The sequence below is a fragment of the Haliotis asinina genome, chromosome 2, assembly GCF_037392515.1.
Source record: "Haliotis asinina isolate JCU_RB_2024 chromosome 2, JCU_Hal_asi_v2, whole genome shotgun sequence".
Lineage (NCBI taxonomy): Eukaryota > Metazoa > Mollusca > Gastropoda > Lepetellida > Haliotidae > Haliotis > Haliotis asinina.
Genome location: NC_090281.1, coordinates 31998893 through 32021141, shown reverse-complemented (window position 1 = coordinate 32021141; position 22249 = coordinate 31998893). Strand labels below are relative to the sequence as shown.

At 40.5% G+C, this 22249-nt stretch overlaps 1 protein-coding gene across 1 annotated transcript; it reads right to left on the bottom strand.

The window, feature by feature from the left end:
- Positions 1-1214: 1214 nt before the first annotated feature.
- On the bottom strand, positions 1215-16255 carry LOC137272478 (amiloride-sensitive sodium channel subunit gamma-like). Its single transcript, XM_067804859.1, has 12 exons — positions 16111-16255; positions 15420-15613; positions 13347-13555; positions 11188-11285; positions 9415-9578; positions 8158-8274; positions 7717-7867; positions 7076-7078; positions 5559-5634; positions 4187-4345; positions 3188-3263; positions 1215-1397 (listed from the first exon to the last, which is right to left on the bottom strand). The coding sequence occupies exons 1-12, from the start codon at positions 16253-16255 to the stop codon at positions 1215-1217; spliced, it is 1575 nt and encodes a 524-aa protein (XP_067660960.1).
- Between the last annotated feature and the right edge of the window lie 5994 nt (positions 16256-22249).

Here is a 22249-nt window from a genome sequence, read left to right as displayed (position 1 = left end):
AATTAGTCTAAAAATTCTGAAGTGGTTATCGCAGTAGGACGGAACCCAGTCAACAAGACTTCTCCGTCATCAATGTTTTGACTTGTACATCAGGGACAGTCTACAACAGAGATTCTCGGACCCGGTGTCTCAACAATGCTGACTTCCGCATTCTAGAATACCCGATTTGTCGTTATCGTCGCGCTTCAGTTGATGTGTCGATTTAGAAAACCTTCTCCAACCCTCACGTCCCCGCCCTCCCAGAAAGAAACATAGATTGAACCAAACCATTTTTTGAAGCCTGGTTGGGTCAGTACTCTCTAAATCCCCAAAATATCCTGACAGTTTGTCCATGTCTCCTCTCTCAATGCAAGGTTTGTGCTGGAGAGATCTCCCTCCATCTGTAAAGTAGGCTTTACAACGAGATTCGAACACACTGTTTGCGTTTGTAAATTCTTTATCAGCCATAATGTTTATGTTGCGCGAGAAAGGTGGATCTTGAGTACGATGGACTGCAGCTCTTGGTGATCTAAGTGTGCTAGGGGTTGGAAGCTCCGCCTTCTTTGTGCGGTACTCAGCATGGAATCGTCGTACTAGTATTCAGTGTTAAAACGTAGGTGATAATGGATTTAGAAGATTGATAAAATGCAAATGATGAAGCCAAGGAGGAAACGGATGATGAAGAGGAATAAAGGGAGAATGTGACAATATATTCCATTCCTTTGGAAATGTTTCCTCTGTATTGATAATCAATTCTTTTCCTCATATCCATTTGATTTCGCTAACGGTATGCTCGCAGAATGGAATATCCCGTACTTTTTATGGTATGTTATGAGTGCTTGTGTCACGTACGTGTGTACAAAAATATCCAACATCTTATAATAAGATCCAAGTAAGCAAAAGTCATTACGATCGAGAGAACATCACTGCTAAATACCAGAATGTGTTCCGATGTGGTTAGGTGGCGATCTACGCAATGCAGATGTGTATATCCGCGGGATGACTTTTAAATGGGCGAGTGAGTTTAGCTTTTTTCACCGCCTTTAGCAAACTACCCAGCAATAATAACACGATGGGTGACCACAGAAACAGACTTCACACACTGCACCCATGTGTGGAAACGAACTCGGGTCTTCGGCGTGACGAACAAACACTTCATCCACTAGGCTACGCACCATAAATACTGGGTTAAATGCTTCTTCGTCCGAACACTAGTCACAATTCCCCAGGGATTCCTAAAAGTGAATCTCGTCCCTTTTCTCGACTGGGTTCACATGTCCTTTGTTTGATCGGAATGGTTTTGTACAGAGATGAATGACTACGTCCACGATGAGTTCAAGAATCTCGGCCAGAGTGAGTAAAGAGAAGCCAAGCCACAATCCAGCTTGACCGCCAACATCGGACAATAGACTCTTCCACTGCAATAAAGGCAGACAGTGTCATATGGGTTCATCTCTTCAGATTTCATATACCATTCATAAATGTAGGGGTTACTAAATCTCCAAGATTGACAACAGGGAAATGAAGGACAAGGAGGAAAGAAATGATGAAGAGAAGTTAAGGGAAAATGTAACAATAAATATTTATTCTGTTCCTTTGTAAATGTTTCATATACATGGATATCGTTACTTTTTCTCATATGCAATGGCATTGGCTAATGAAAACGCGCAATATGCAATATCCCCTACTTTTTTTAATGGTATATACATATATATGTCAAAGTGAGACACATTGTCTTGAAGTTGTAAGGATCTATATTCACGTTATCGTGCTTCGTGGTAAAGACGCAGGCAACATGTATACACACAAACATCGATCTGTCGTAATCTGATGTGTTAAAGTTACGTTTGTTTAATACAAAGGCACATGTGTGCATTTATGAAGGGAATGGATCGCCGAGATTTCTTGCTAAGATGTTATGTTTAATTGTTTGGTGGTTTAAAGTCGCCTGCAGCAATATTTCTGCTTTGTGACCGCGATTTGCAAATAGTCGAGTCTGGGCCAGTGATTGTTTTCGAGAGTCGAGTCTGGTCTAGTGATTGTTTTCGAGAGTCGAGTCTGGGCCAGTGATTGTTTTCGAGAGTCGAGTCTGGGCCAGTGATTGTTTTCGAGAGTCGAGCCTGGTCTAGTGATTGTTTTCGAGAGTCGAGTCTGGTCTAGTGATTGTTTTCGAGAGCACTAATTTGGATCCGATGACATGCACAGAAACAGTTTTGACCGTCTGACCACCTTTATGCGCCTTTTCCGACAGGCATGGGTTGGTTGTTGAAAACCAATTCCAACCCGGATCTTCACAGGTATGTCACTTTGTACGATGGACAAAAAGTAGTCAGCATACTCTCGATTTCCAATGTTTAGAAAGCTTCCATTTTATTTTGAAGGAATCATTAGCAAAGCAGTGTCCAAAATGTCACATATGTGGTTAAAGAGATATTAGTCGTCACACCTGGAGAATATAATATTTCTATAAAAAGTGCAGAAAATGAAAAACGATGTGTCATTTAATATCTCTCATCTAATGGTGTGCCCTCAAATAATATCACATAAAATATGTCCAGTATAGTATTGGGTGACTACCATAATCAACATTCAAACATTTGGATTGCTTAATTTAGTTTTAGACGGGCACTGATTTCTAGGATATTCCCAAGATAAAAAGTGAAACTAAGGCTGAAACATAGCAAGACCAGTTTGTTCACAGACAAGAACTAGAAAAATAAAACACAAAACAATTTGTATCAATTTCTTAGCACTTTTGAAAAGACGCTCGTGAATGCCGTGCGTAATGTAGTGTATAGTGTGTGTTATGTTTTTCCGGGGTCATGTCGTTACCATCTACACCCAAATCTTTATTTTGATGTACCAGAAATATGTAGGATTCTACAATTCTACGTAGAGCTATAAATCCTTTAGTCCTCCTGAGGGGGTACGTAAGTCCCAAAACTTTCAAAGTCTATTCACTTTTTAAATCATAGAATATTTGTTGTTTTATCATGGCTAACTATCAGTACAGTCGCCATAAATCCTGCTAGGGACCATGCAGGTAGCTGAAGTAGTTTTTCTTTATAATTTACCATCAGTTACTGTGTATAGCAATTAAACTTGGGCTTCACAATAGGGCTGAAATATTGCCGATAGTGACGATGATTCATACGTCACTCACAAATCCTTCATATTATACTAAGTCACTCCCTCAATCACTACTTACGTCATACGCTGGCTTCGTCTGTATCTTCTGATATTTTAATTCTTTGTAGAACACGTTTAATCGCGCCATGTTTCTCCTACATTAAAACAAGCATACTGCATATTATACAGTGATCAAGGTATTTAGCCCACTTTGAAGGACACCATCGACACATAAGGAAGGGCTTGGAGACCTTAAGAAGTAAGTGACCTATGCACCAATCAAAATTATGCATAACAATGCTACAACGTGACACCACTACTAGTAGTATATGTAGGAGATAATATTATTTGCAAACAAGGATAAGTTGGACCGGCACAGAGAATACATTTACAAGAGGTAGGCTGTGCACGGCAATGAGCAAACCCATTTGTTTTTTTTAAAGATAGAACAGATGGAGGCTAGTGCACGTGCAGTACATGACTACGAAATTGAATTCGCGTGTAGCTGCACATGCCACGCTCATAAGACTCTCACGTGGATCTTGAGGCTCACAATTTGTAAGTGCCAGAGGACGGCACTCATCCATGCTAATATGGGTTAATTGCTGAGGTCTGTGCTCAATTTGTCCTTGTTTGCCAGTAATGCCTTTAAAATTACGGCAAGTATGCTTTACTATGAACCTTGGAAAAGCACTTGTGACTATTATTGAGGGCCACTGAACTGCGCAAAGCTATTTTATCAAAATATGTGGTAAAACCTAAAACGATTTATTTCAAGTAATGACATGTCAGAGAAGAATAAGTTTTTTGCAATATTTACATTAGTAATGATAGCACAGTAATGAGTACTTGTAAAGAGCTGTATCCACCCACAAGGTGCATGCTCAAAGCGCATGACTTAATTAAATAGACGCAATTTCTTGATCCCTTTCGCCAGTTTGTAATTAAAAATACTAACATCGATACATTCATATATCTGTTTTCAGAGAATGATGATGCTGCTTAAAATGCTATTTAACTGATTCATTTTTTTCCATTTAAAGTTACAAAGATATTGGATTTGACAAGCATTACCTACCTGAAAAAGGTATCTTTTTCATCTGCAGAGGCATTCATGTTGATGGGCGGTGTCTTCTTCTTTTTCGTGAATCGATTGATGAAGCCATCAACAAGACTAGGTAGATGAGAACTAGCTGGCCACATGGCAGCGGACATCTCTAGCTGATGAGACTCTTCCCTGAATCCAGCAATAATTGTGTGATATGCTAACACTCTTCCAAAGACATATAATAGTAGTCCATTTTTCATGCGCATTACTCCACGCACAACACATGCTCTAAGCGCCCAAAAATGTGATTATTATTACCCCGATTAACTCAAGCTGCCTGTTTGGCGCTAGAAAGTTGGTGGTTAAATGACTTATTCCATCGGGTACCCATTTTCTGCTGGGTGAACAGAGGCAGTGTTGAACAAAATCACTTGCCTCAGGTGAGACCACATGTGTTATGTGCTTTGTTGTGGAGCAGGACGGAAGTCCGAGAAACTCTCAGGAGTCAAGCTGATAAAAACACGGTAACCCTTCCAAGGACTGTCCAAGCTCGATGCTTAACAACAACTGATTCGTGACCTGAGCTTTGTGCACAGGACCACATGCTACCACACACCACATTCAGATCTCATAAAAACATTAAACAAACTGTGACATCGCAGAGCACATTAAAAGACATTTTGATATGCTCACCACATTGGAATACTAACAGATTGTTCAACGTATGTAATATCATGTTACAGCACAGAGAGCAAAACAACATTGTTGATTATATCTAATATCATTTAGTATCACTGAGCACATACTAGAATTGTGCATAGAATTCATCTGACAACGTACAGTAGATAGCAGAAAGTAAATAGTAGACAGCAGAACATAAATAGTAGATCGCAGAAAGTAGACGGCTGAGAGATAGATAGATACCGAAACAAAGACATTACATGGTGCACAGCAGAATGTAGACAGTAGATAGTAGTTAGCAGAAAGTAGACAGTACATACCAGATACCAGAAAGTGGGTAGTACATTGTAGAAAGTAGAAAGCATACAGGACAGTACACACTAGTGGATGGAAACTCAATGCTCAGTAGAGAACGGAAGCAGACACAACCAATGAAGGTTGAAAGCGGACAGTACACGGTAGAAGGTGGAAGCAGATATTACAAGGTAACGGAGGCAGCAGGCAGTAAACGGTACATGATGAAAGCAGACAGTGCACAGCAGAGGATGGAAACCGACAGTGCACAATAGAGGATAAAAGCAGACGGGACACAGTAGAGGATGGAAGTAGACAGTATACCGTACAGGATGGGAGCAGACAGTACACAGTAGAGGATGGAAGCAGACTGCAAACCGCAGATAGTACAGGTCTGAAGCAACAGCAGCGGTTGATGACAACTCACTTGCAGTTTGGGTCACAGCTATCTGGACAAAACATCTCGTTATTTTCTATCTTCTTCCACACCACGTTTTCACATTCTGTTGGAACACAGCCACCTTATTCAGCAACGTCTTTGAGACATTTTAGTTGTAAAAATGTGAAAAAAGGAAAACCAAGTTCTATGGATAGTCTACAGTTTTAATTTTAATGAGTGCAACGTTTAGGTGTTGGCAGTAACACTTGCTTGATATCGTTGTCAGTACCTACACCCACACGCCGCATTCATTGCAATAATATAACTATCAATACAACCTGGTTTTCCTTCACAATTAGCATGTATGTGTAGGAAGTGTATGAAAATACCATTAGAGATTCGAAGGCCTTTCTTATACTCTACATCTACATGAAGAGGCTATGCTTTAGTGTCGTGGTTAAAGAATTCGCTAGTAAAACTGAAGGTCGGGTTCTATTCCTCACATGGGTACAATGCGTGAAGACCATTTGTTGTGTCTTCCATCGTCATATTGCTGAAGCACTGCTGTCGACGGCGTAAAATCCCACTCACTCACTAACTCTTTCACTCCATAAATGGATGACTCGTGTTACTGAAGAAGACTGTTTTCCGTGAAGATCTCGACCACGTAAGTCGTCTCTTACGACAAGTATGGGTTGCTGAGATCCAAATCTAACCTGGATAATCACGGGTCGGAATATTGCTGAGGGCGGCGTAGAACAACAACAACAACAAAGAAAAAACAAACAAACAAAAACTCAAAACAAAACAAAATGAAGTTGCCTTTTAGCATAACAGGGCTATCTTTAAGCGCACAACGCATGAAACTTTGATAAATTCATAATGCTCTTTGAAAGTAACATATTTAATGCGCTGCTATTCAAGAGTGTTGAAGCTTACAGATGGAAAAGAAGTTAGGATTGAGTTTAGTTATACGACGCACGCAGCAATATCACGGCTATGTGACGGCAATCTGAAAATAATTGAGTCTGGACCAGACAATCCAGTGATCAACAGCATAAACATCAATGTACTCAACTGGTATACGATGACGTGTCAGCCAAGTCAAGCATGACACCCGATCCCGTTAGTCGACTAATACCACAAGCTTGGGAAATGAACTTTACATTTGTAAAAACAATAAAGCAAGGTTTGGTGCAATCATATCTCCTTAATTTTCTATCAGTGCAGTGGAAGCTGTCAAAACCGACATCTGTCCGATCCGACAAGGTGTCAACACCAGCATAAAATCTCAGTCCCGTCTGTGGCTTGAACATTTATCATCAGCTCTGCAATCCGGCACGTTGTCTAAACTGGATTATTTCTTCAGCCCCGATGAGTGCGCGTTTAGACAGCTTCCACTGTATTCTGTTGGAATCATTTACACAATCAGTATAATTTTCATATCTATGTTCAGAAGGACCCGTGAAGGTCCGAGGTAGAATAGGCCTTCAGCAACCCATGCTTGCCATAAAAGGCGACTATGCCTGTCGTAAGAGGCGACTAACGGGATCGGATGGTCAGACTCGCTGACACATATCCTAGGTTCCCAATTGAACAGATCGATGCTCATGTTGTTGATCACTGGAGTGTCTGGTCCAGACTCGATTATTTACAGACCGCCGCCATATAGCTGGAATATTGCTGATTGCGGCGTAAAACTAAACTCACTCACTCATTATGTTCCGAGGAAAGGTTTCCAATATAAGAAACCCACTACTGGTCACAGTCATCACATTATACAGAATTCAATTTTAGAATGTGTATGCCATGTTTCTTATCAGATCACCTGGATGAATTTTACAACATTTAAACAATATTGATGAAATAAAGAATCACACGCTATATTGTCAAAACTCGTTACATGGGTGATACCATTTTTCCTAATCAGGGTTACAGCTTACTAATCACGGATGCAACCAATCATAACAAGTGTTGTTTTAACGGGTCTGCTTTTCGGGAGGGCACCCCGAGTGATTTTCACTGACCAGAAACGTTTGGATAGCCGAGCTTTTAAATATACGGTGGTCACACCTAACACTCTAGTTTTAATCCCTATTCGGGTACTGGTGGAAGCAACCAATCAGTAATGATTAACTAACGATTTCAGTGCGACATAAAACACTAACACTTTATGTATGTACAAGCGCATTTGTTTCAAATTTACCGTTTGTTTCCTCGTGAAGGATACAAAATCCGACGTCGTGGTCGATGCTGGAGTTTAGGATGGTGAGGGCGTCGCGGTTGCAGGGGTACATATTGTCACAGCAGCCGCACCGCGACACAAGCATCTTCTGCAAGCACGTCTTCTTGCACGTCTACGTAAGAAACAACAGGCATCACCACGGTAACGATATCGTCCGTGTAGTCCTACTGACATTCTGATATTTTACAATTAAAAATAATTCAAACAGTTTATTCTTCAGATCTAATCACTGAATACTACCGATACAAACCAAGTGCATAATCAGATCGATCGGAGATCAGCGAATCCTGGTACCGCTTCCACTCACATCTGAACCAGGGATATTTTAACAACAAACAAGCATTACTTCACTCAAAGATATGTTTGTTAAATGTCCTGTAGTCTAGCGTCAACGACACCTACCTGATCACTGTAGGTAATGTTAGGGACCTGCGTGGTGAATATATTGGGTGGTTCTTCTACCCCTGGTCCGTAGGCTTTGCACTTGCCGTAAGGTGCTGAGACTCGCTCCACCGTAACCTGACAACACCCAACTGGTTAGACAAGTGGGACATAACATAGTATACTTGTATGTGATCAGGGTTACCTCCTTGAGTGAGTGAGTGAGTGAGTGAGTGAGTGAGTGAGTGAGTGAGTGAGTGAGTGAGTGAGTGAGTGAGTGAGTGAGTGAGTGAGTGAGTGAGTGAGTGAGTGAGTGAGTGAGTGAGTGAGTGAGTGAGTGAGTGAGTGAGGTTCAATGAACAGGTAGGTAGATCCACGGGTCCACTGATAATTTCATGCTCAGATAAGGACAAACTTATTCAGGTGATGCAATGTTTCGATACAGATTCTTGTATCGTTGTCAATTAAACGCCGCTTCACCTGAATAAAAGAAGTTGTTCATACAAAAAGTTGGTCCTTATCTGTCACTCAAAGAAACTTTCATGTTCCTTCATTTCCCGTGAAGCGAAGGCTTAACATGAACATATGCACGCATGTCCTAAGATTGCAATGACATACTTGCTGGGCTGATAACACTAGTGAATGAGTTCTTAGATTTACACCACCTTTAGCAATATTTTATCTCAATATTTTTTATATCACGGAGGGATACAGGAAATGGGCTTTACACACTGTACCTAGAACACAAGTAAGTGTGCGAGTGCGCGAGTGAGTGAGTGAATTTAGTTTTACGCCGCTTTCAGTAATATTCCAGGTATATGATGGTGTATGCCTGTAAATAATCGAGTCTGAACCAAACCATACAGCGATCAACAGCGTGAGCATCGATCGTCGCAGTTGGGAACCCGATGACATGTGTCAACCAACTCAGCGAGCCTGACCACCCACCCGCCTCTTTCGACAAGTATAGTCGCCTTTCATGGCAAGCATGGTTTGCTGAAGACCCAGTCTACCCTGGATCGCCAAGGGTCAGTGCACGAGTGCGTGAGTGAGTGAATACTATTGACTGTTTGATTGCCTCCATTGGAAGCAAAACAATTTCATATTAAATACACTAAGTCTTATTACACCTACTCTCCCCGATGCAGTCTACGGCACCGTTGTACAACCGTATGCCGAAAACCTATGTTATGGTAAGGTAAGTACGATCACTTTATTGCATTTAAAAATTGTAGATGCTTTAAGTTGAGAGTACAGAGCGTCCTAAGTTTCCTTCACCTTACTGATGCTGGTGGATGTGGCAAACCCAGGACTTATGGCGAACCCCTCGTCCTCGGGAAACGGCATGTATTTGGGGTTGTGGACGATGACCTTGAAGCCGACGCTGCTGCTAAGGCTGGATATGTACTCCTGCTCCTCGGCGTAAAGCATCAGAGACAAACCTGGAGAAGCCAGAATCAGAAACAGACATCAACACATACACAAACTCACACTCAGACATACACTCACAAAACTCGGTCCTATAATTTGAATACAACAGTGAGCACCTAAGAAGTGAGATTATACCTTAGGTTCGGAGTAAACTCTAAAGTGACAGACTTTACGACCAGGTTGGAGACAGGAGACATATGTTGATAATATGACTTCACAAACTATTTGGTACAACAAAAACATCCTAACTGACAGAAAACACCGTGTTATTCGTATTGGAACCAACATTTGTTGAGAAAACCACCAAGCAGTGTACTCATTTATGAAGTTCTATAAAAAATATTATACATTGTTTCCCATTCAGTCTTGCAACTACTGCAAAAAATATTGTCAGTCTGGCCAATTCTAAATAAACACGAGTTGGTTGTTAGAAGGAGTTATATTGGAAATTTTGCAGTTCTTTTGCTAATTCTAAGGCATTGGAAGACATATAATATTTAGTTACATGCGTATTTAATTTTATTCCCATTCATTCTTAAGTTCGGAGAGGGTACGTTGCACATCTTCAAATATATTTGCTGTTATATGAACTTAGCTTAACAAGTTGTGTATTAGAATTTGAGAATATGAAATTCTTCGTGAACATTACTAAGAAGGATTCGCCTGTTGTTAGTCGAGTTTCTAGGAATTCATTTTTAAAATCTGTTGTGCAGCAAGAATGTACCACATAAATCAAATTCGGGTTGAAGAGTTTTTAAAAATCTTTTAATTCATCTATATCTTTAAACAAACATATCATTGATTTTATAATACATATCAATCTGTTTGAAAACTCATTAATATCTTTGTGTGGAATGAAATTAATTATTGGAAGCTGTAAAAACGTTTCTTCCCTGAGGACTTCTGTAAATTAGAATGTGTTCAAAATGCTCATAAATGTCCATATATTTAGACGGATGTTATTCACAGTAAGCAAGGTGTTCCCATAAACCGTTTACGGAAAGTAGCCTCTTACCCATTTTACGAAACGAAATCTACCATTTTAGTCCACCTTTCTTATACACGTAGTCGTTAACATAGTTGAACAAATGCACGAGATGGATCAGATAGAGAGGTAAAAAAATAGGTGAATAAGGGTAACATTTGTGTTTTTGTAATTACATTTTTATCAGTTATCGTTCATTTGAGCATATGTAAACGGTTTATCAAGATTTCTCTGATATTTGTCGATTCCTGGAACCTTAGCGTGTTCGTTGGACCAATAAAGAGGCATTCGAGGCGACAGTTTATCAGACGCACCAGTTTAGGACCTTTAGCCCTGACCAAATAGCAAATTCTTTCAGAGTATGATTTCTGATATACTTCTGTATCTTTGTACGTTGTGTTGCATTTATGATCACAACTATATTAAATGAAACAAAAATGTTAAAACCTACTTTTTCAAGAGTTCATATCGATAATCATGACTATTTTTTCCTTTCGATGATATTTCCGATTACCGATCAGTTTACTATGGAATGGCTCAAATTTTAACACCACATTGTGTACTAAGCCGAGGACACTCATGCATCTGGACGGGGAAGTTAGACCATTGGAAACATAACGTTCGACAGAGCCTACCGTATATGGGCCCCGTCTTGCTGATGAAGGCGTAGTCGCCTGTTGGCACGAAGGTGTAGCAGTTGCCGTGCCTGTAGTTGTAGAAGTGGGTGAAATTGCTGCAAATGTATGTGAAAATGATAAACCCCTTTAGCTATTACATTATCAACGTAGCGCGTTGTAGCATTGTGGTTACGAGTGGCTAAAACGTAACGCGTGACACTTTAAACTTGCATACCGACCATAATGCTACAACCAATTATTTTTAGCGAATGATTAAATCTCTGATTCTTTCAGTTTACTCTGCTTCATAAAAACTGCATTTCCCCTAGTTCTCTTGGAGCCTACTTTATGTTCCACTGAATGAAAGTGGTATCACAGTAGTAGGGCTGCATAAGAAATTAAATGTTTCTCGGGCACGTTTTTTTCTTAAAAGTGACGAGCGAGGAACATATTTTTGGGGTTTTTTTCTCTCTCGGAAATACAGTTTGGGATGTTTAGCGCGTGTTAATGAGTTGTAGATTTAGTCACACTCGTTCTTACAGACACTCACTCTTATAATGGACAAATGGATGATCGGGACGCAGCCAATCAAACATATTTTTTTTAAAATGGCAATAAAACATTGTGACGCTCCGATGCCTGAGAAATATTTCACTTGTGTTATTTAGCGTAGTATGTGCCATATGCGTGCACACCGCGCATGACCTGAAACTCTCTCTCTCTCTCTTTCTCTCTCTCTCTCACTTTCTCTCTCTCTCTCTAATTTTACCTGCCTCATTTTAGGAGCGCAATGCGCATAACACCATCAGTTCCTACCTCCGACTGTACTATTAACATGCATTTGTTGCGGAACAGAGTAAGTTAAAACATACTTAGAAAATTCAGAGTAATTTGTAATTTTAACACACAAATGACAGGTTTTTCCATTATGTAAATATTGCATCAGAACAGACTGAAATTCTAGTCTATCCGAAGCACTGGTATTCGGTTTACTGATTGACGTAGATGCATTTTTTTCCAGGAGGGGCAGTGTATATTTTCCCTCGCAAATATTTATAACCCGATTGGGTGTGTACGTTCGAGCCCCGGACATACGTGTTGATTTGTTCAAGGTCACGTGAACAATTAGAGATGGACATTTTAACATGAGGTGGGATTATCTTGTTTATACACAGAGGCCGATTGTAACGTGTTCCCAAGTAAATCTTTTGCCACTTATCCGGATCGGGTGGTCAGGCTCCCTGATTCGGTTGACACATGTCATCGTATCCCAGTTGCGTAGATCTGTGCTCACATAGCTTGAGTGCGGCGTAAAACCAAAATCACTCAGTCACTCATCCTACAACGTGATTTCATATGAAAATATATGAAAGTATTTAATAATAAATAATATGGGAGACCGGGGTCAATTGTAGCATTGGGTGATTGCAACAAGGGCAATTACTCCAAACGTTTTCGCTCAAGCATATTATAGGTGAGCAGAGTTATTTCCCTTTGGTTCCTGCGGTATAGATAGGGGCATTTTCTGCTTGCTGATTGCGAGGTACAACTGACAGAAAATATGGGATTTTTTCGCTAAATGTAACAAAGAGTTATAAGTGCAGTAAATGTTGCTTGGTATGAACCTTTCAAGTGTAATACTGAGGTATTGCGACATATTTTGAAGTAGAAATATTGAGAAGCCGACAATTGTTATAGTGTGCGGCTACTATCATCGGGGCAATTTCGCTTGATTTATGATTATAAGGGCAAATGACAATGACGGTTTCACGTATGTTCTTTACTAGTTTTATCACCTTGGAACATTTTCAGTGTTATGTTGATAGCATTAGCCTTCAGGGGAAGGTTTTTGGTGTAATCTTTGTGTTATATTTTGGGCATGCGAAAACAAGGATTTTAAACCAAAAACATTTTAAACGTCGATGGTCACGAAGATTTGATGTTAATCCATGTCCACCTCAGTTTCACTCACCTTCTCGCATCATTCTGTCGCAAACTCTCAATCTCCAACTCTCATTCATTTATTCTCTTACCATCGCGTTCTCACTCGCTTGCACACTCACTCACTCTGCACTCGATCTTTTATTCGCTTTCAGCTACTCATAGTACCGCCCACCACTCACTCACTCACTCACTGACGCACCCATAATCCCAACTACCTGCTCACTCAGTCTCACCTAGGTTTGCAGACCTTTCCTTGAAATGAACACTCGATCAGCATATCTTTGATCTGGTGGCCGATGCGGATTTGCAGAGGCGTCTTCATTACTGCCAGTGCTTTCTGGAAGTCAACCAATGCCTGGTAGTCGCTGTCATAGGTGTCGTAGGAGACTGAGGAATCCTCCCAGTCAGGGAAATCTTCGTCCTCTGCAGGTACACTGTCGTTCTGTGAACAGAACCTACGGGCTATATCAGGCGTGTTACGGAGGCCTACTTAAAGGCACACTGTCACACATTTACGACAATATTTTGGCCTATCTTATATATACCTGGAACTTAATTAGGCACCCCCTGACATATTTCATGATAGTAGAGCAACTGTTAACCATCGGTAAACATGAATGGGACTTTCTTGGACGCCGTGTGAGATTGAGAGAACCAGTCTCCAGAATCTTGCACAGCTGGAAGCTGCTTTGCATGAAGATCTTATCAGAAGGTTTAATAGTAGCATGACGAGGAGGATCCAAGCTGTCATCCAAGCACGTGGGGGACACACCCAATACTGACGCCAGACACATCAGACGTTTACATGTGACATTCCTTGTGCATAATTCCTTGTAATAGTCAGCCATTGACAATGCTACGACCACACTTGTTCAGTGACTGTTTTCATCAAGAATCAATAGTGACCAAATCACATAAAACAATACGAATTGGAATCATTTTCTTGTTTTTCATTTGCCAGTAGATTATATGTCTCACCGTCACTGAAGTTCCACTATCTTTGGAATAGTGAGAGAGTTACAGTAAGTTTTGTTTCTCATCATCCCGAAAATAGGTTGGTGCTTAATTACTTTCCAGGTGTACATACGTGTATTTTGGGCGTATGCACTCACTTTATCTTTCTATAAACGAAATAATAGACTTTTCATTCCTTACGACTTGCCGGAAATCGATATTTGAAACATCGAGGCGAACACCTTCCAAACAGATAAACAGAATATACGTAAATAATTGATCCGTACATAGAAAACTGCCGCACGCGTTGTTGTCGGCGTTTGCCGTACAGGTTTCAATCACAAGTTGTGCGTAGGATATTCGTAAAGTTCGCTCCAAGGGACACTACTCTATGGGCTTCGCTTGTAATTATGCTCATCTGGTAGATGGTGCAATAGTCGATATGATACAACGTTGCATTAATTCATTCGAACTTTGTAATCTAATATTGTAATCGTAAGTTTGGAAAGAATACATTATGTGGTGACTTCCCTGAGGGCTGATAGTTTTATTGAGAGAAATGCACGTATTTACTGCTTGACAAGTATGAGATGAGCCACGACCTGACAAACCATCCCAATTTGCATATATGGGAACGCCCTCCAGAAAATTCCATTTGGAACAAGAGGGAAACAGGCTGTGGTCTAAATACTGAAAAATTCAATTTCCTCCTGCGAATTGTGTCGTGATGGTGTTTTGCCGAACTAATTCGCTCTACGAGACACGTGTTAAACAGTAGTGGTATTGATTTCACGCCACGGTCAGCATGTATTGCACGTGCGTAATCGCCGTTTTCTTCCAGTGTATTCTTCCAGATTACTTGCCCCGCCTTCTTGTCACAAACAACGTGTTCACTGCGCTGGCTCATTCAATACTTGTCAAGCAGTATTTTAGTGATGCGTGGTGTGGTATAGTGCCTTTTAAATATACATGAGTTATTCCCACTGGGACATGGAGCAAGTGCGCATCCATTGAACTGGCTTGACCACCAAAGAACACCTAACAACTCTTGTATAAAAGCATGCTATTGAATTTATGTACTTAAGCAACAATAAGGCAACCCTTTCTTGAAAGTGTTAAAAGCAGAAATTAGACGCATGGTTTTAAAGATGAATAAATAGCGAATAGCACACTGAAAGTCGAAAAGTAAACTTTGTGGGAAGGAATATATTGTGCCTCCTTCTTTTAGGATTAGAAAACTTGAGAAAATTGTGCGTTCGTGGATTTTCGATTTCGGCTATCTCCGGCACATTCCGGAATTCTTCGACATCACCTGAGATATTGTTGGTGGTTTTCTTCAATTCAGTTGTTACCTGGTATCGTAAAGCTGTTTTCAAACCGTCAAATTCATTTTGATCATCAATACTGGTCCTCTTCACTGAGTTGAGGTTGCAGAAAGTGACGGCAGGGAAACGAAGCTCTGATTTGTATTCGAGGCTGACCACGGTAGATACCTTCCACATGCTGTAGGCGACTCCTATCGTCCAGATGTTGTGCAAAGCAACACCTTTGAAATATTAACAGCAGAAATGCACTGAGCATACTAAATCAAATATTTGAACAAATGATTTTTATTGTAACCATTATAATAGATTTCGCTCAGCTGGCAAATGTAATATCATGAAATCAATATGGTCTTGTAACAAGTGGCGGGATCTTTTGTAACAACTCACCAATGTGTGTGTGTGTGTGTGTGTGTGTGTGTGTGTGTGTGTGTGTGTGTGTCTGTGTGTCTGTGTGTCTGTGTGTGTCTGTGTCTCTCTGTCTCCTCCATATATATCTCTCTCGTACACACGAGCGCGGGCACGCACGCACGCACACACGGAAAACACGCAAACATTACACTTACACACACACACACGCACAAACTTTCTCATTCTCTCTTACACACTCACACACACACAAACAACAAATGTGTGAGAAAGTAAAAAAGGTGAATCAGTAAAATGAACCAATAACGACAAAAATCGTAAAATAACGAAACGTCAGAAAATCTTTACTCACCAGCTCCCGTTAATACCGCCAGAACCCAAAATGCTCTCCTCACAAAACCCGGTTTTCCTTTCCACCTGGACATTCCATGCATACTTGTGTTTTCCGCGAAGTAACTGGTGAGGGATGCCAGCGATTCATTTCTTTTGCTGTCCATTTTCGCTCCCATTCAGTGTTTCACGTTCACACTCTGTTCTCCAAGCGAAAAGATAATACCAGTCCTCGTTCCAGCTGAACAAAAAATAAAACAAAAAACGTTCTGAATGTGTAGGTGTAGTTTCACGCCGCGCTTTTACACTTTTCCAGCAATATCAGCGAAATGGGCTTAACACATGGGGAATCAAACCCGAGTCTTCGGCCTTATTAGCGAACCTTTTAACAACCAGTCTCCCCACCGCCGATGGCACTCTGAACAAAGCTGTGTTAATGACATTAGACTTTCCCCCACGTTGATGTTATTCTGTGTGTTGGATGTCGCTGTAGCAGCACCAACAACACACTGAATGGGTTATGTAAATTACCACCTTTAAAATTTAAAAGCTGTTTACAAATCTCGAAAGTGACAGCCAGTTATCACTTGACGGTGAAAGAAGATAATGTGATTCGCTGATGCCCGGTGTTCGGACTTTGTGAGACGGTATCGATTCCCATTAAAATATAGTGTTTCCGTGATATTGGTGAGTATGGGATCCTAAATGGGACATTGTCGCGTTGTCGTAATGTCGATCTGTCGCCGTCTTGTTGGCTGAAAAATATTATTCAAAGCGACAATGCCATAAGTGAGTCAAATGTCACGATGTCTCATTATCACGCTATCGCATTTGGGTTAATTTTGCCACTGTTTGTTTGCTTTTGTGATGCCCACAACGCAACAATGGGCCAAGCGACAATGACCCATTTAGGATTCCATAGGTAACCCATTAATAATTCTTCACATATCTGGAGACACGTTGATAGATTTGAATCAATACAGCAGATTAAACAATGACTTTAATACCACCCGTCACGTCAGCCAGTCTGAAACAAATGAGCTGGCATTAAGTTTTCATATTAAGCCCATTCTTAGTACACAGATAGCCGTGATTGTGAGTTGTTTTGGGTAATAAATATTGGCAGATTTTAAGCCCACAACAGTTCATTGCTTTTAAGAACTGGCCTTGATCAGTGACTGTAACGGAGGTATTCTGTCTGTCTTAACATCTCCAACTGGCGTGCGAGCTCTGTTTCTATTCGGGAATGGACAATTAGTCATGCATACATGCGCAGTCATTTTAGTTTCAGTGGCTCAATAACAGTGGACAAGATTCTCAGCTGATCCAACGACCCCCAACGTTAGACATTGAAACGACCGCTGTTTCGTTCCAACTGCTGAGGTGCGGTCGAGTAGCTTATTGGTTAAAGCGTTCGCTCGCCACGCCGAAGGTCCGGGTTCGATTCCCCATATGACTAAAATGTGTGAAGCCCATTTCTTGTGTCCCTAACTGTGATAAGATCCGTTAAATCACCGGCCGCGATAATTTTAAAGAGTTGATGGTGTTTGCTGTTGCCCTGGCTGGTGCTTCTCTGATAAGAGATAAACCAAGAACTGATCAGCGGGGACGCTATCAGTTGTGTCTGCAGTGTACGCGTTAGAAAGGGACTTTTCTGTTGGTTACAATGATATTATTAATTTCAACGTTTCAAGGCCGATTGACCCATAATACACTATATTAAATGCACATGAATATATCCACATCAAAGATGTTCTCCGCTAATATGGAAAACATTGCAAAGATATTTTTCTAACATGAATATAGGATCATTGTAGTTCATTAAGAATTTTAACACATTTATATTTCCGTTATGCTTGAAAATGTGAGGTACGTCATCACGACTAGTTTGATACACTGGACATTTATATAAAATATGCATTTCATCTTCCGTTACATTACATAAGGCGCATTTAGAATCAGAACTTGCATAATCACAAAAACCTTTTTCTAAAACAATGTATGCCTAGCCTAGCAGCTTCTGAAGATAAGTAGTGCTTTACGATATTTAACATTATTAAGATCAAAGATGTACAATTCTGTAGTAGGTGACTTAATAACAGATTAGAACTGTAACAAGGTTTTGCTTGCCAGCTGTGCATGTCAGTCTTACATAATTTGAATGAATTGGTTCTATTCAACTACAAATCTTGTTAAAACAGTTCTATATAATTGCAAAACCTTCATAACATGTATCTATGCAAACTATGCACAGAATGCTTCTATTTAATTACGTTTTTTTTTTTAAAAAAAAGGCCGCATACCCCCACCCCCGAAAATAAATAAATAAATAAATAAATAAATAAATAAATAAATAAATAAATAAATAAATAAATAAATAAATAAATAAATAAATAAATAAATAAATAAGTAGTCTAAAAAACCGCGCCATGAATCCGTACTAAGATCATGCATGCACACGCATACACAAGTGAAAGTGGGACAATCCTGAAGGTAAAATCAAACCCCGTTCCAATTCGCCTCCCTTCTCTTACTCTATGCTTCGACTGTTCAACAACATGTCCTCACAGAATCATATATAATGTACAGATTTGTCAAGGCAGCAAAAAAAATACCCGCGTTTGAGCACTAAAATAGCTATGAGGACATTTAACTAACTAGTGCCAGGTGTATTATTAATGTTCGTTTCCTAGTGCAAAACACCGAAGGGTGATGTCATATCCTCTCTGCCAAAGGAATTGAATGCCTAATAAATTATACATAACGCCAATAACAGTTAAATGTTTACGATCGCTAGCACCACTATAGCATGGCTAATGGCTGTGTTACTTTGCACCGTGAGTACATCTTGCTCACCTACATGTCATGTCTGGCGACAAATGGTCAAAGTGTCACGTTGTCGCATTGTCACATCAGGGCTAATTTTGCCAGTGTTTGCTTGTTTTTGTGAGGCCCACAACACAACAATGCGACAACGCAACGATGACGCATCTAGAGTTCCCAAGGTACCTTATTAATCTTTCTGCACATATCTGGATCAGGTGAAAATATTAAATGCTTATCAACATGAGGCAGCTAACGGGATTGGTTGACTCATGACCGTATCCCATCTGTGTAGATCGATGCTGGTTATGTTCATCACTGGATTGTCAAGACCGGACTCGATTGTTGACAGACTCCTGTCATATAACTCGAATATTGCTTAGTACGGCATTCAACAATAACCAAACAACACCTGTGCATCTCGTGACATCACCACTTTCGTGGGGACAGCATCCACTCGAAACACCACCCGCACCCTTTTGAAAACGACATAATCACACTGAAGATTTTTTGGGACCTCTTGAACCCCCTCTGAACCCCCTCGAAATTCCTGGATTCGACCATTGGTTGTATGGTCGGTACATCGCTTTCCTTTTATGTGTTCTAGGGTAGGGTCTATACACCTACATGTCTTTCTAACGCTGTTTCGAAGCGATAGAAACCCCTGTGGATGTCGATGTGATGGAGATGGAGAACGGTCAGTTGACATCGCTGCACGGCAATGAAGAAGAGTTCATATAATGCCACAAACCACACCATTGCACAACACAACACAACAGTTCATATCATCACACACTATAACACAACAGTTCACATCATCACACAGCACAACATAAGAGTTCACACTATTACATAACACACCAGCTCTAATCATTCTACAACATAACGCAATTAGTCATGTTACACAACATAACACAATTACATATACTTATGTTACACAACATAACACGATTCGCACACATTACACTCAGAAACACAAATATTTCACATCATTACACACCATAACACAAGTAGGTCACATTTTCACACAAGATAACACAATCCGTTCATATCATAACACAACATAACACAACTACTTCACAACATAACATAATACAACAGTCATCTTCACACAACACTGAACAAGCTGTCTTGAACTTTATAAAAATAATGTCTTGGAATGTCAATGTAATAAACTAAATGGCTCTTCATGGCATCAATGGTTGGCTTAATATCTGTGACTATAAAGGTCAAAGTTTTTATATTATTATTGAAAGTTTGTTGTTTTAGTTGCCCCCTGGCCTCTTCCAATTATATACCACTTGTTTACTCTATCACATGTTGTTGTTAATGTTAATTAGCAACTGTTTGTCACAACATACCATGTATATAAAGCTTCTCCCTATTTAGTTGTATTCACATTTAGCATGAAAACGATGCAAGAATCTACATCGAAACGTCGCTCAACGTAATAAACAAGAAGTTGTAAACCATAGGACTGTGTGTTTCATTTTTGACTCACCAACTTCTAGAATGTCCAATAAACAAGCACAAAAACATTTTCTCAGAAGTCAGAGATTAGTAACGTGTATCCAACATGCATGCACGTGCCACGTTCCGTGACGTCAGTGGTTTCGTCCTTGAGACGTGCAATACGTTGATGCAGGTGCAGTCCGAGCAAGAGAAACTGAGCATTCCAGAAAAAAGGGAAACAGAATGACACACAATACTGTCACTTTGGAAAGCTCAACCCCTGCCCTTGCGATCGTTCAAAAAATTAAACGTCTGTTGAAACGCATAGCATGCCAAGAATAATGTCTGCACAAAGTCATGATGCCATTGGGATCGTCCCTGGGGGAATGTCTCAACGACATGTGGCTACACATTTCCACTGCCATCGGAACACCATTTCTGCACTGGTGAGATCGGCCACGTCTTGGACGTCCACGTGTAACATCGCCAAGACAGGACAGATGTATAGGGGAGACCCATCTTCGCCTTAGGTTTCAGACTCCAGTGATGACTGTCCGGACCATTCCAGGACTTCGCCGTGTTCACCCCAAAAATCGGCAACATTTACGTCGATCAGACGACGACGTGCCGCCATACGACCTATCCTGACACAACGTCATCGACAAGCTTGCCGAATGTGGTGCCTAAATCATGTCCGTAGACACTTGTTTTGATGGAGAAATGTTGTTTTTACAGATGAGTCCAAGTTTAACATTTCCCATAGCCTATAGCCGCGTGAGAGAACGTTATGCACAGGCCTGTGTCTTGGAGAAGAATCGCTGGTGGTTGCTCAGGGCAACTTAACTGGTGTGGGCAACAGATATCAGATTCTTCGACCTGTGGCAGTTCCTTTTCTGCAACGTCATGGCCCTAGGTCAACATTCCAACAGGACAATACCCGCCCTCGTACGGCAAGGGTTGCTATGGATTTCTTGCAACACCACAACGTTGACTTACTGCTTTGGCCTGCAAATTTATCTGATCTCTTCCCGACAGAGTATGTTTGGGGCGAGATGGATCGACGTCTATGCCGTCTTCCTCATCCGCCAGAAAACGTCCTTCACCTTGCAACAGAACTTCTGAAAATCTGGCGTGACATCCCACAAGCCTTCCTTGCACGTTTGATAGGCTCTATGCGTCGTTGATGCACTGCCGAAGGTGGACATTATTCAATTGAAATTCTCTCGACTTGTTATGATCTCATGATCCCTCCATCAAAGTATATATGTACCTTTGACATTGTTATCGTACTTATCACCTGGTATAATAATTTGACAACGCACAGTTTCTTTATGTAGCTAATATCTATCACACTTCGTGACACATGCAACATTCACATAACCCGAAGGGGCCCCTGTGTTATTATATTGTTAGGGAACTGGTGTGTAGGCGCTCTAGGATAAACTGTTTTCCAGAACCAGTTACACTAATTTTCCTAACCTTTTTTTTCGGGAGGGGGTGGGGAGGTGGGGGGTGGGGTTTAAAAGCTTCGATATACAGTCAACACTTAATATGTCAACAAAAACACGCCCCAAAACATTAGATATATTGAGAACAGTTTAGAATGTTAGTATGTCAACAATCACCTTCTATGTATAATCAAAAGATAAATGTCAACAATCACCTCCCGTGGGTAGTAATCATTTTAAAATGTCAACAAGCACCGTTCATGAGTAGTCAACAACTTAAAATGTCAACAATCACCTTCAATATCTAACCAACATTTTAAAATGTCAACAATCACCTTCGATATATAATCAACAGTTTAAAATGTCAACAATCGCCGCTAATAAAGTCCACACTTTACAGTGTCAATATACGCCTCCAAGTTATAGCCAATGTTTCAC